We start from the raw sequence: 14491 nt of genomic DNA on the forward strand, positions 1-14491 counted from the left end.
GTCCCCTAGTATTGCCGGAAGGTTATTTGTGTCTTCCTTAGTGAAGACAGAACCAAAGTATTTGTTCAATTAGTCTGACATTTCTTTGTTCCCCATTATAAAAATTCACCTGAATCTGACTGCAAGGGGCTTACATTTGTCTTCACTAATCTTTTTCTCTTCACATATCGATAGAAGCTTTTGCAGTCAGTTTGTGTGTTCCCAGCAAGCTTCCTCTCATACTCTATTTTCCTCCTAATTAAACCCTTTGTCCTCCTCTGCTGAATTCTAAATTTCTCCCAGTCCTCAGGTTTGCTGCTTTTTCTGGCCAATTTATATACCTCTTCCTTGGATTTAACATTATCCCTAATTTCCCTTGTTAGCCACAGTTGAGCCACCTTCCCCATTTTATTTTTATTCCAGACAGGGATGTACAATTGTTGAAGTTCATCCATTTGATCTTTAAATGTTTGCCATTGCCTATCCACCGTCAACCCTTTAAGTATCATTCACCAATCTATTCTAGCCAATTCACATCTCATACCATCAAAGTTACCTTTCCTTAAAAGTTCAGGACCCTAGTCTCTGAATTAACTGTGACTCTCCATCTTAATAAAGAATTCTACCATATTATGATCACTCTTCCCCAAGGGGCCCCGCACAAGATTGCTAATTAGTCCTTAGCATACAATTAGTCCTCTTCAGCATCCCAAGCATTTTGGGCAACTCACATTCTTGAAACAGACACTAAATGTACTCAAAGCACCACTATGTTGGCATCAGCTTACTCTGGTACAGACAGAGCATTTGCATTTCAGGCATATTTGGTCAACAATTTTGCAGCATTTAAAATATCATTGTGTTACTAATTATTATCACTGGGCATAATGAATATGCAGACAGAAAAATATGCAGATGTATCTTGCAAAAAAGGAATTTAAGGCTTAAAGCATTGTTATAACTTCAATTTAAAAAAAAAGTGATGCTCGGGACACAATCTGGGCATGGTTCTACACACTTAACCAGTGTGGCCCAACTCAGTTCTCAGAAATAAGGTTTAAAATTTATAAATACTAATTCAACAGCTGTCAATTGACATCTAATGCAAGAAAAGGTACTATAGCCCTAAAAATCACATTTGCATGTACGGATTAGCAAGTATACTTGTTTTATTCTGCACAGCAAATTTATAAACAGATAACCCCAAAAAAGAAAAAAATTGCAACTGAATTAACCAGAATTGTCTTAACCATACTGGAGGTTGTTGAGCTGTGGAGATAATGTGCCAGCTGACCTGTAGCTGAAGTCCATAAAATACAAAATAAACTGCAGATGTGGCTCACCAGCAAAAAGGTCTTCACGGTCATCATCCAGCAAAATCTCAGATTTAGGACCATTAGACTTTACACTTATGTCTTCAGCTGGAAGACTGGCAGGTTCAGGTGAAGATGGGCTGGACTGAAAAAAAAAACAGCACATCAGCAAGTTGAGTCATACATTAACCAGTGATGAAAACTTGATCAGTGAAACAAAGAAAAACAAAAATGTCACCAATGTAATATAGGCTTCAGGAAACATTAAAACAATCTTTCATCAGATAAATACAAAAAAGGAAGTCAGACTAAGTAATAGTTGCTTATTCTCATTTTTGGAAGGTAACAATGGAGGAAACACTAATCACCAACTACTCGTGTGCACTGCAAAATTTGTGAGGTACTTGAACAGATAAGCTTTTTTAAAAAAAAATCTTACTTTACCTATATTTAGTGACAAAGTACATCTATACATAAATTGAAGTCAGTACATCATAGCCACGTTATACTTAATGGCTTGCACCACTCTTTTACATGATAGATAACAATGTGAAACAGATCTACTCCACTATCAATACAAAGGAATGCTTAAATTACAATTGTATCTTGAGCAAAACAAGTTTCACAAAATATTCATTTAACAGCATAATTTCTCTACATCCTATTAGTCACAATTAAAACATTATCTCCAGGAATCAGAACAAGCACCAGCTCAAAACTACTCTGGGCTACTTACTCCCCATTCCATAAATATGCTTTAAAAACTGTTAGAATGAACTGTCGAATTGGGCTTTAAGCATATTATTCAGTGGTACACCTACATATTGCAAAAGAATCAAAGGTCAATTTAGTTAATCAGTCCCTGCACCAGCAATATTTTCTTCCCACTTTGCCCTTTCCACACAACTGCTATAAGAAACAAAAGCACAGAAACCTCAATGTACTTTGAAAATCACTTTCATAAGGCAAGCAGATAACTGTTGCTGAAACAATCAGGCCAAAAGAGAACTCTTTTCTAGAATGTTCCCAAGGTTACAGTTTCAAAGAGAGTTCAAAATAAATTAAAGTTCTCTTCTCACCATCATGCTCTGTTACTGGAGCAGTTCACTATTGGGAATGATTTCACCAGATTTCTCTAGCATCAATACTTATTACACTACAGCTACAAAATTGGTGCAAAGCTTTTAGGTTGCAGTATCATTCCTGAATCAGGGCTGATTTGCCTTCAGTCAAGCTGCATTTCAACTCTGAATTTGTTTTGCTTTCCAAAGATGTTACACTTGATCATGTATGCACTCAAATCAAAAAAACACATCTCATCTACTACTCTCACAACAGTAATCTATATCATAGTTAAACAGCACTTCTACCATATACCAAGGTTCCATAAACAGATAGCATTGAATGCAAAATAATATTGCAAGGCACTAAACAAGGAAAAAAAACACAGCCAAAAGGAGAAGATATTAGGAAGGATGTTGCTGATGACCGAAAGCTTGGTTCAAGAAATGGGTTTTAAGAAGAATCTTAAAAAAGGAGGAAGGTGGAGAAGTTTAGCTTGGGCATTCCATGGGGGGGGGGGGGGGGGGAAGGAGGGGAAAAGAAGAGAATAAATGGGACTAAGTGTAATGTAGCCAAGTTTGCTGATGATACAAAGATGGGTGGGAAAGCAAATTGTGAGGAGGATGCACAAAATCTGCAAAGGGATATAGACAGGCTAAGTGAGTGGGCAAAAATTTGCCAGATGGAGTATAATGTGGGAAAATGTAAGGTTATCCACTTTGGCAGAAATACTAGAAAAGCAAATTATAATTTAAATGGAGAAATATTGCAGTGTTGCAGTACAGCAGGACCTGGGGGCACTTGTGCATGAAACACAAAAGGTTAGTATGCAGGTACAGCAAGTGATCACAAAGGCAAATGGAATCTTGGCCTTTATTGCAAAGGGGATGCAGTATAAAAGCAGGGAAGTCTTGCTACAGTTATGCAGGGTATTGGTGAGGCCACACCTGGAATACTGTGTGCAGTTTTGGTTTCCATATTTATGAAAGGATATACTTCTTTGGAGGTAGTTCAGAGAAGGCTCACGAGGTTGATTCTGGTGATGAGGGCATTGACTTATGAGGAAAGGTTGAGGAGATTGGACCTCTACTCATTGGAATTCAGAAAAATGTGATCTTATCAAAACATAATATCATGAGGGGGCTTGACAAGGTGGATGCAGAGGATGTTTCCACTGATAGGCGAGACTAGAACTAGGGGGCATAATCTTAGAATAAGGGGCCACCCATTTAAAACTGAGATGAGAAGGAATTTCTTCGAAGGTTGTAAATCTGTGGAATTCGCTGCCGCGGAGCTGTGGAAGCCAGGATATCGAATAAATTTAAGACAGAAATAAACAATTTTTTAACTGATCAAGGGATTAAGGTGTTATGGGGAGCGAGCAGGGAAGTGGACCCGAGTCAATGATTGGATCAGCCATGATTGTATTAAATGGCAGAGCAAGCTCGAGGGGCTGTATGGCCTACTCCTATTTATGTTCTTATGTAGTATAAAAGCACAGAAGTCCTGCTAGAACTATACAGGGTACTGGCAAGGCCACACCTGGAGTACTGTGTACAGTTTTATTCTCCATATTTAAAAAGAGAATATACTTGCACTGGAGGCTGTTCAGAGAAGGTTCACTAGGTTGATTCTGGAGATGAGGGGTTGACTTAAGATAGGTTGGAGTTCAGAAGAAGAGAGGTGATCTTATCGAAACATACAAGATAATGAGGGGGCTCGACAAGGTGGATGCAGAGGATATTTCCACTCGTAGGGGAAAACTAAAACTAGGGGGCATAGTCTCAGAATATGGGGCTGTCCATTTAAAACTGAGATGGAGGAATTTGAGGTTTGTAAATCTGTGGAATTCTCTGCCCCAGCAAGCTATGGAGGCTGGGTCATTAAATATATTTAAGGCAGAGATAAAGATTTTTGAGTGATAAGGGAATAAATTGTTATGGGGAGTGGGTAGGGAAGTGGAATGGAGTCTGTGATCAGATCAGCCATCTTATTAAATGGCAGAGCAGGCAAGGGGCCAGGTGACCTACTCCTGCTCCTATTTATTAGGTTCTTAAGTAGAAGGAAAAAATTTACAGTTGTAACTTTCTGCCAGCACACTTAACTCCACGACCACACTAGGATATCAAGCGGTGGGTGAAACAGAACTTCCTCAATCCTGTCCTCACCAACCTCCATTAGCACCCCACCCCCAATATCAACCACAATTACAAACCCCCTCATGCCTTGCCTTAACTCTGGTGACAGAGCTTTCAGCCATAAATGTTCTTGCAATCAAATTCTTTCAAAAGTCCTCCCTACATCATTTCCTCCTCCATACACCCTCCCTTCCTCACTTTAAGAGCCTCACAAATAGATAATTGTCAATTCCCTTAACTCAAGTCTTTTCCCACTCACCCAATGAACAGCATTTGAAATATTTAATTAAAAGCACTATACAAGTGCAAACTGTTGAGCTGTAAGCACTTAACACTTCATATGAATGTTTTTTTGAAAGTGATGAAATAAATTTTCAATAAAGCTTTTTACTGAAGATGCAAGCAAAGATAATCTCAATGTAATTGAAACATCAAGTGCAAAACAAAATAGCCAACTTCTCAAAGCTTAGTATGGAAATATTCCATAGAACTGGATACATGTTTGACTTTGATTAGTTCAACTCTAATGCACCACTTGGGCTGCCCCATGCAATGTGCTTATTTGGATGATTTGGATTGCTATTGTATGCACCTTGCACTGCAGTTCTGACTAGATACTAAAAAAAGTGACCAACATTCCTTTGGTCCTCTAACATTTTCCTTATCCTAAAAAGGGAATACAAAAAAGCTTAATGTGATGCACAGAAATAAACAACCACTTACAAAAATTTAATTTTATAATTTTTAACCTTCAAGTTGAACCATATTTACTACTCCAGAAAAATATACAGCATCACCACCATCACTGAAGGTATTACAATTCTTGTCTTTGCAGTTGTTTCTATGGACAGGTATTGGGAATATCAACCAGAAATTAAATTTGGTTCAGTGTAATCTCATGAACAAAGGGAGCATGGCACGAAGTTATTAAATCCAATAAAAACCACACTAGACCCATTTAGAACACACATGCTGGCCTACTTACAAAAGCAATAGTCTCTGGCTATTTGAAGTCAGCAACAGTTCACAATGGAGAAACTCGTGTGTTTTTAAAATAACCTGTCATTGAAGAAAACAGTTTTGCTTATAACTGTTGTTTCTTTACCAGCAAAAAGCCCATTAGAATATCCAAAAAGAGAGCAATTTAAAACACATGCAAAATACTGCGGATGCTGGAAATCTGAAATAAAAAAATGCTGGAAATACTCAGCAAGTCAGGCAGCATCTGTGGAGAAAAGAGTTAACGTTTCATAAGAACTTATTAGGAGCAGGGGTAGGCCATACACCTTCCCGCTTGCTCTGCCATTCAATAAGATCATGGCTAATCTTCGACCTTAACGCCACTTCCCCACTTGATAAGTTTTTAAGCAAGTGCAGAGGCAGGGAAAGGGGAAGAAAGGAAAGAACAAACAGGAAGGTCTGTGATACAGTGGAAGGCAGGAGAGATTAAAAGACAAAAAGGGATGATTTTGCCTCAGTGCAAAAGGAGATGGTAATAGGACAAGTAAAGGAACAAAAGATGGGTCGAGCAGAGATATAAAAAGGAGAATAGTGGAATTAACAGCTTTCATCCAAAAAAAATGGGGGCAGAGGTTTATGATTTGAAATTGTTGAACTCATTGTTGAGTCTAGAAGGCTGTAAAGTGCTTAATCAAAAGATGAAGGTGCTGTTCCTGGAGCTTAGGTTGAGCTTCACTGGACTAGTGTAGGGAGCCGAAGACAGGTCAGAGTAGGAGTGATGCGGATAATTAAAGTGACAGGCGACAGAAGCTCAGGGCCATGCGCGAGGATTGAACAAAAGGTGTTCCGCAAAGTGGTCACCTAATCGGAGTTCGGTTTCCCCAATTTAGAGGAGCCCGCATCGAATACTATATTGAAAGTAAACCATTTTCACCTGAAAGGAGTTTTTGGGACCCTGGACGGTGGGAAGGGAAGTAAAAGGGCAGGTGTTGCATCTCCTGCACATGCACAGGAAGGAGGGGGGCGTTCGAGGTGATTGAGTGGATCAGGGTGTCCCGGGGTGTAAACGGTTGCTTTAGAATACTGAAAAGTGAGCAGAAAATAATTGAAAAGGACACAAGTATGATGAACACCAGGGTAATAAATTGGAGAAAAGCTGATTGAGGGGCTGAGAATAGAACTTGGAAAGATAAAATGGGCAATATTGGCAAACAATGACTTAGAACAGCAATGGGAAACATTTAACAGTGTTCAACAGAATTCAGGAAAAATATATTCCATCAAAAAAACTAAACACCAATGAAACACCATGGATGAATAAAGCCACAAGGGAAAAATTGAGGGTAAAAAGGCAAACATTAAGTACATGGACAGCAGAGGAGAGCACGATAAAGGAAAATATGAAGCAATTAGGAGGAGGAGAGGAGCAAAAAAACTATTCGGAAGGCAAAAAGAAACTATAAAATTAAATCAAGGAACATAAAACAATAGTAAAATATTTTACTGGCACAAATGAAAAAAAAAAGACATCTGGATAGGAATAGGGCCATTCCAATATCACAAGCAAAGATGGTGAGATGGCAGAAATATTAAAATACTTTGCTTCAGTATTTACCAGGGAGCTAGAACAGGTGGACATGACATTCAATGATGAGATTAGTAGTGAGATAACTGCATTTAAAATGCCCCAAAAGATATTAAACAAACTAATCAAACTCAGGATAAAACCCCTGAACCATATGGATCCACACATTTTAAAGGAATCTAGGGAAGAGATAACAGGCATTACTACAGATTTAATAATTCATTAGAAAAAGGTGTAGTGCCAGAGGACTGGTGGATAGCTAACATAATACCTATATTTAAGAAAGGAGATAGAACATGTCCAGGGAACTATAGACCAGTCAGCTTATCAGTGGTAGGAAAAATAATGGAATACCTATTAAAAGCAGAAAATAGAACATCTAGAAACCAAAAAATATGAATAGTCAGCATGGATTTCAAAAGGGAAAGTCTTGCTTGACCAACCTGATTGAATTTTTGGAGAGATAACAGAAAAAGTAAACAAGGGTAATGCAGTAGATGAATTTATCTAGATTTTCAAAAGGCCTTCAATAAGGTATCACATAATAGGCTAGTGAACAAGATCAGAGAATGTGGAGTCAGGAGACAAGTAGCAGAATGGATTACTAGCTGGCTTCGAGAGAGAAAGCAGTGATAGTGTAAAGGGTAGCTATTCAGTGACCGAAGGTGGATCAATGCTGGGACCACTGGTGTTCACAATTTAGACTTTGGAATCAAAAAACAATTTCTAAATTTACAGACACCACCAAACTGGGGGGGGGGGGGGGGGGGGGGGGGGGGGATGGGAAGTCAATATGGAGGAGGACTGCAACAAATATTACAGGAGGAGAACATTAATAAACTTGCAGAATGGGCATATAAATGGCATAAGAATTTCAACACAAATGTGAGGTACAGGGTATTAAGAATAAGGTGGTCACTTATTACTTGGAGGGTATGAGTGAGTGGGGTAGAGGAGCAAAGGATTCTCAGTACAAATACACATCACAAAATAGCAACAGAGGTTCACAAGGCGATTAAAAAAAAGCCAACCAAGTACTAGGGTTTATTTCTAGAGGGATACAATTGAAAAGTAGTGAAGTTATGCCAAACTTGCATCAGACCTGGGTTAGACTGGTGTACTATGTATAATTCTGGTCACCATATTATAAAAAAGGATAGAGGCACTGGAGGGGGTGCAGAGAAGATTTACAAGGATAATACCAGAAATGAGGGGGTATACCCATCAGGAAAGATGAACAGGCTGGGTCTCTGTTCACTTGGAAAAAAAAAAGGCTCAGGAGTGACCTAATAGAGGTCTTTTAAAATTATGAACAGTTTTGGTAGCGCAGATACAGAGTTTCCACTTGTGGGGAAGAGCAAAACTAGAGGCCATTAATACAAGTTAGTCACTAAGAAATTTAATAGGGAATTCAGAAGAAACTTCTTTACCCAGAGAGTGGTGAGAATGTGGAACTCACTACCAGAGAGTGGTTGAAGCAAATAGTATAGATGCATTTAAGGGGCGATGGAAAGAGAAGGTTATGCTGATAGTGTTAGATGTGGAAAGACAGGAAGAGGCTCAAGTGGAGCATAAATGCCAGCATGGACTGGTTGGGCTGAATGACCTGTTTCTGTGCCATATATCCTATGTATATACATCTTTTATTTAGAGGAAGTGAGTAGAGTCAAGAGAAATTGTTCAATGTGAGAACAAGTTCAGGCAGAGGAGGGTGGTGGTGGACAGGGACTGGTTGGACTCTATTCAAGGGAGGAGCAGAGGGCAACTTACTTCATTTTTATAATATTCCATGATGGTGTTGCATCAGGTGTAACTCGAGCTATTCAAGAACAAGTATGCAAACTATATACTGATAGAAAAAGGTATGGCATTTTAAATTTCTAGAAATTAATGGTTCAGATTTAACATGTTAAGCAAAATGCATTACTAGATGCTGACTTTTGGGCACCAGAACATTGCTCTGTGGTTGCCAGATCAAGATTTGTGTGCACTTGGGAATAGAATTATTTTAATGAAGTATCAACATCAAGTACTTTCAGGTCAAGGACAGCATATTAACTGGAGGGTAAAGCTCCTTTTACAAATAACTACCACGTGATTTAACCTTTGCAGAAATTTCCATGTTGCCAGTGTGATATTTCCACAAATAGACATTGAGCAAAACACATCTGTACCTGCACTTAAGATAAAATAGAGGTAGGTATATACAAGCAGCTGCTGCAGGATAATAGATCACAGTAGAACTGCTACCATGAGGTGGCTTGAATGAAAAGGGTGTATTTTTCCACAGAAAATATGTGAGTATAGCTCAGTAACTCTGCTTTGGCTTGTAATCCACTAGTGCAAAAGAACAGGATGAGGGGTTAAATTACTATTATCTACAAAAGGAACATCTTTAGCAGTCAGTTTACCAGAGGAGCAAAAGGCAACACAAGCATTAGACTGTTATGTGCAGAAGCACAGCAGATTAATCAGCCAACCCCTTAACTATAGAGGAAGGGATACAAGTACCTGCACTCTATTGACTAGCAAAATGAAGAGCTGGGGGTTAATGTAGGAGAAAAGTTCAAAACTTAAAAAAAAAAGTTAATTGACATATAAAATGTGAACTTAATTGCATATAGTCGTTGCTTATAATGACACATTCAGGCAAACCAAATTTGAGTTACATGCAATGGCCCGTATAAAGTGGCAGCACTATCAGCAGTCACAGCTCCCTAAGGAACCTCCTTACTACCAGATCCTAGACCGGAGTTTAGGCTGCTGCATTAGAGGGAGCAGCGTGCGGCAGCATACCACTGTAGAAGGGCGACGGCTGCGAAGCCAAGTCGCTGATTGCAGTGCGGGCAGGCATAGTAGGAGGGGGCGAGGAACAAGTGTTTGTAGAAGGAAGTGACTGGGGCCCAGGAGAGGCACGAGTCTGGGGCCAAGCAAGGACAAGGGCCCAGGGGCAGCATGGACCAGCCCACACTGCTATATGTATGCACGCTCAGTCCATGCAGCAGAGCAAGTCTCCAGTCATCTTGGGTAATCCTTGCCACTGGACCAAGACCTAGCTGTCAAGCCCGTGTGGTGTCTGGCGTGCGGCATGCAACGGCCACCACACATTAAAAAAGCCAAGCACAGGCATCTTCCACCCTCCAAGATGTAGCTCTGGAATATTAGATCCTGCATTGAAACACCTGTGAACTCATTCCTTTTTGGCGTGGAAGCAAGTCATCTTCATTTCAAGGGACTGCCGATGATGATGGAGACCAGAAGTGCCAACCTGGCCATCAAGAAACTGGCAGAGCAGGGAGTAGGACCAGTCATACAGAAACAAACCATTACCAGGTAGCATTTCAGCAAGATCCAGAGGGGAAGGAAAATACACAAATCTTAACTCTGTCACTGAACAATCATTTAAACATTTTGAACACCCAATTAGGGCACAATTTCAGCTGCTGGGATTATTATGCAGAGTATTATTTGTTAAATATAAATATACATTTAAAGCTATGCATCAGTTTTTCCATATGTACTGCACAGTATCACAAGGATGATTCTGGAAACTGATCAACTCTGCGCACAGCTGTTTCTGCCCAAAATAAATGGAGCACTTCAAGTGCTACAACTGGCAATTTTGAAAATAATTAATGCAAATGGCTAATGGTTTCACCTTTTGGCTGAAAAGCAACTGCCAGTCTTAAACATGGGCATTTTAAGTGGTGGGGACTGTATTAAGAACACATGCACTGAACATTACTTGCTAGAACCAGTTATAAGACAAGACTTGATTTTTCATTTAGTACAGAAACCAAAAAGGATCAAATCCCATCTTTTTAAAAATATGGGAATAATCTGAAACAAACTCAACTATCTAGATATACTCTACTGTCCCAGACCTAGGTCAGAGATTAGATGACTCTTTAATAATCTCAGAAAAAAGGAAATTAAATCTTTTTGGGTGATCCAGAATCAGTTTTCAAAGAGGTAATTAAGGGCACTTATAAGTTCACATCAAAGCTAATGCAGTCAACATAATCTAGAAGAGATTTTACAAAAAAATAGAATTTTACAGCATAGACAGAAGTCAATCAGTTTACTACATTTGGTCAAACTAACCACTTGATCTCATTCTATTTCAACATCCACTTAAAAGTCCTTTTTTTACAAAAAAAATATTCTACTTCCCTTGTAAAAGCTATTATTGTTCCTCTTACAAAAACTGTCCTACATTCTACCAGCCATCTGGAAAAAAAAAATTCTCAACATGTAGTGTCAGCTGTGGCTCAGTGGGTAGCACTCTCACCAGAGTCAGAAGGTTGTGGGTTCAAGTCCCACTCCAAGGACTTGAGCGCAAAGAAAAAGCCTAGGCTGCCACTCCAGTGCAGTGCTGAGGGAGTGCTGTACTGTCAAAGGTTGCATCTTTCAGATGAGATGTTAAAGCAAGGCCCCATCTGCTCTCTCAAGTGACATAAAAGACAGCGACAAGAGTTATCCCATGTCCTGGCCAACATTTATCACTCACAGATTATCTAGTCATCACATTGCTGTTTGAGAGCTTGCTTGTGCACAAATTGCTACCCCAGTTCCTACATTACAAGTGACTGCACTTTAAAAGTACTTAATTGGCTGTAAAGTGCTTTGAGACATCCAGTGGTCATGAAAGGCACTATATAAATCTAAGTCTTTAATATTTCCATGTCCTATTCAGTACAGGTTTCTCAAATTGCAGATTATATTTAACTTGATACTTCCTACTATATTTAATAAATGGGTTTCATAAACATTGTACAGATTTCCAAAATTTTGCAAATAAATTTCAGAAAACAACAGTATGTCACGTTAAAGGATTAACGCAATTATTTTTTCTGGGCCCCAGTTTGATGTACTGGAGAGTTAATCTGACAAAGATACATTTTGTTAATCAATGCACTATAGATTAGAATAGTAGACACCTACCCATCATCACCACACAACTAGGTTTCATCTAGTGATTATGTATACGGACTTAAAATCACATTATAGAAAAAGTGGGAAACCCTCAATGAGTTAGTTATAGGAAATGTCTCTAGTGTTGGCAGGAAGCGGAGACTAGCCAGCTGACATGCGCAGTGACGCCAGGACAAAGTTCAACAGTGGTTCTGTTTTCAAAAAAAGGTTTTCGCATTAAACCAAGTGGAAGCGGTGGTTAACAGCGTGCCTTCGCTCAACGCAGTGTCATTTAAAATGAATGACATTAACAACAAGCACAGCGCAAGAGGAGCGGAGCCCAGTGAGACTCCGGGAAACAGATCCGTCACTAGACAGGAGGAGAAACCCGAGAGGGAAGAAAATAAATCACAAGTGTCCGGCCCGGCCCGGCCCGGCCCAACCCTGGGTTGTTGCTGCTGCTGCTGCTGCTGCTGCCGCCGCCGCTCCTCCTCCTCCCTACCACACCGCACCCCGACCCCCTCCGGCACTCACCTCCATGGTGCTGGTGGTGCTGACGAAGAGATCCTCGCTCCCCTCCAGCTCCCTGAACTCCGAATCGTCGCCCTCTCCCTCCACATCCCCATCTCCAAACGGGGGAGGTTCTCGCTCCGCCGCCATCTTCTCTGTCACAGTCACACTGTCCAGTCATGTGACTCCCACCCGGGCCTCGCGCACATATACGCAGCGCTCTGTGACATCACGCGGCTCATTGGCCGCGCGGCCGCGCTGGTGAAAGCCCCGCGTGACGCTCCGGGACCAGCTGCTTCGCAACGTCGCTCACAATCAGTCCATTGTCCTGGCTTCCGTAGTCCTGCTGTGTCCTTACAACTTGTGATGTGTGGTCCAACCAGTGAAAGATACTTGTACTAAAGGGGAAAGAAAACACAGGCCCACTGGTTTTTATTGAAATCCATGAGTGGCTGTATTAATTGCACTGGAGACCACTGGCCAAAGCGGTTCAGAAGCCCACTCTGACTCAGACAAAATCTGATTCCAGTTAGATTAAGTTATAATGACCCGGATTTTACGGGGCTAATTAGTAAGCCTTGCAAAAGGCCCTGCAAGTTTCGGGTTTCCGCATGCTCTGCGCATATCCGAAAACCCGGAACGTGCAATTTGTCAAGGTTTGCCCTGACAGATCTATCAAATCAAAAGTAAAATCACTTTCACTGGCACAAAGTTGGGCTATTTGCCCAACTACTGCCCAGCAAATGCCCATGAAATCCTTACACCTAGTAAAAGCAACAACTTGTATCGCACCTTTAATGTAGTGAAACATCCCAAGACGCTTCGCAGAAGTATTATGCGATAAAATTTTGACACCGAGCCGATTAGTGGAAATTAGTGCAGGTGAGGTCAAAGAGGTATGTCTTTAACGACTGTCTTGAAGGAGGAAAGAGGCGGAGAGGTTTAGGCACTGGGTTCCAGAGCTGGGGGCCTAGGCAACGGAAGGCACGGCCATCAATGGTTGAGCGATTATAATCAGGGATGCTCAGGAGAGCAGAATTAGAGGAGTGCAGACATCTCAGGGGGGTTGTGGGGCTGGAGGAGGTTATGGCGATGGGGAGGGACGAGGCCATGGAGGAATTTAAAAATAAGAATGAGAATTTTGAAATCAAGGCGTTGCTTAACCGGAAGCCAATGTAAGTCATCGAGCACAGGGGTAATGGGAAGCAGGACTTGGTGCGCGTTAGGACCCGGGCAGCTGAGTTTTGGATTACCTCTAGTTTACGTAGGGTAGAATGTGGGAGGCCAGCCGGGTGTGCATTGGAATAGTCAAGTCTAGAAATAGCAAAGGCATGGATGAGGGCTTCAGCAGCAGATGAGCTGAGGCAAGTGTGGAGACAGGCGATGTTATGGAGGTGGAAATAGGCAGTCTTAGTTATGCTGCGGATATGTGGTCGAAAGCTCATTTCAGGGTCAAATATGACACCAAGTTTGCGAACAGTGTGGTTCAGCCTCAGACAAGTTGGGGAGAGGGATGGAATCAGTGGCTAGGGAACGGAGTTTGTGACGGGGACCGAAAACAATGGCTTCAATCTTCCCAATATTCAATTGGAAAAAATTTCTGCTCATCCAGAAATGGATGTCGGACAGATAGTCTGACAATTTAGAGAGTGGAGGGGTCGAGAGAAGTGATAGTGAGGTAGAGCTGGGTGTCATCAGCGTACTTGTGGAAACTGACGTTGTGATTCCGGGTGATGTCGCCAAGGGGCAGCATGTAGATGAGAAATAGGAGGGGGCCAAGGATAAATCCTTGGGGGACAGCAGAGGTAACAATGCGGGGGTGGGAAAAGAAAAAAGAAGCCATAGCAGGTGATTCTCTGGCTACGATTAGATAGATAAGAATGGAACCAGGTGAGTGCACTCCCAGCCAGCTGGATGACGGTGGAGAGGTGTTGGAGAAGGATAGAATGGTCCAACCGTGTCAAAGGCTGCAGGCAAGTCGAGAAGGATGAGGAGGGATGGTTTGCCTTCGTCACAGTCACAAAGGATGT

The 14491-nt window shown here is 41.1% G+C and overlaps 1 protein-coding gene across 1 annotated transcript in view; it reads right to left on the bottom strand.

Annotated features, from left to right (window-relative positions):
- The window catches only part of snx2 (sorting nexin 2), a 65944-nt gene extending 53299 nt beyond the window's left edge, over positions 1-12645 (bottom strand). Inside the window, exons 1-2 of the mRNA XM_070862555.1 lie at positions 12486-12645; positions 1323-1437 (exon numbers count right to left, since the gene is read on the bottom strand). Coding sequence (XP_070718656.1) covers positions 1323-1437; positions 12486-12611 — 241 coding nt within the window. The 5' untranslated portion in view covers positions 12612-12645. The remainder of the gene's footprint in view (positions 1-1322; positions 1438-12485) is intronic.
- Between the last annotated feature and the right edge of the window lie 1846 nt (positions 12646-14491).

Source organism: Pristiophorus japonicus, chromosome 1 (genome assembly GCF_044704955.1).
Source record: "Pristiophorus japonicus isolate sPriJap1 chromosome 1, sPriJap1.hap1, whole genome shotgun sequence".
Classification (NCBI taxonomy): domain Eukaryota; kingdom Metazoa; phylum Chordata; class Chondrichthyes; family Pristiophoridae; genus Pristiophorus; species Pristiophorus japonicus.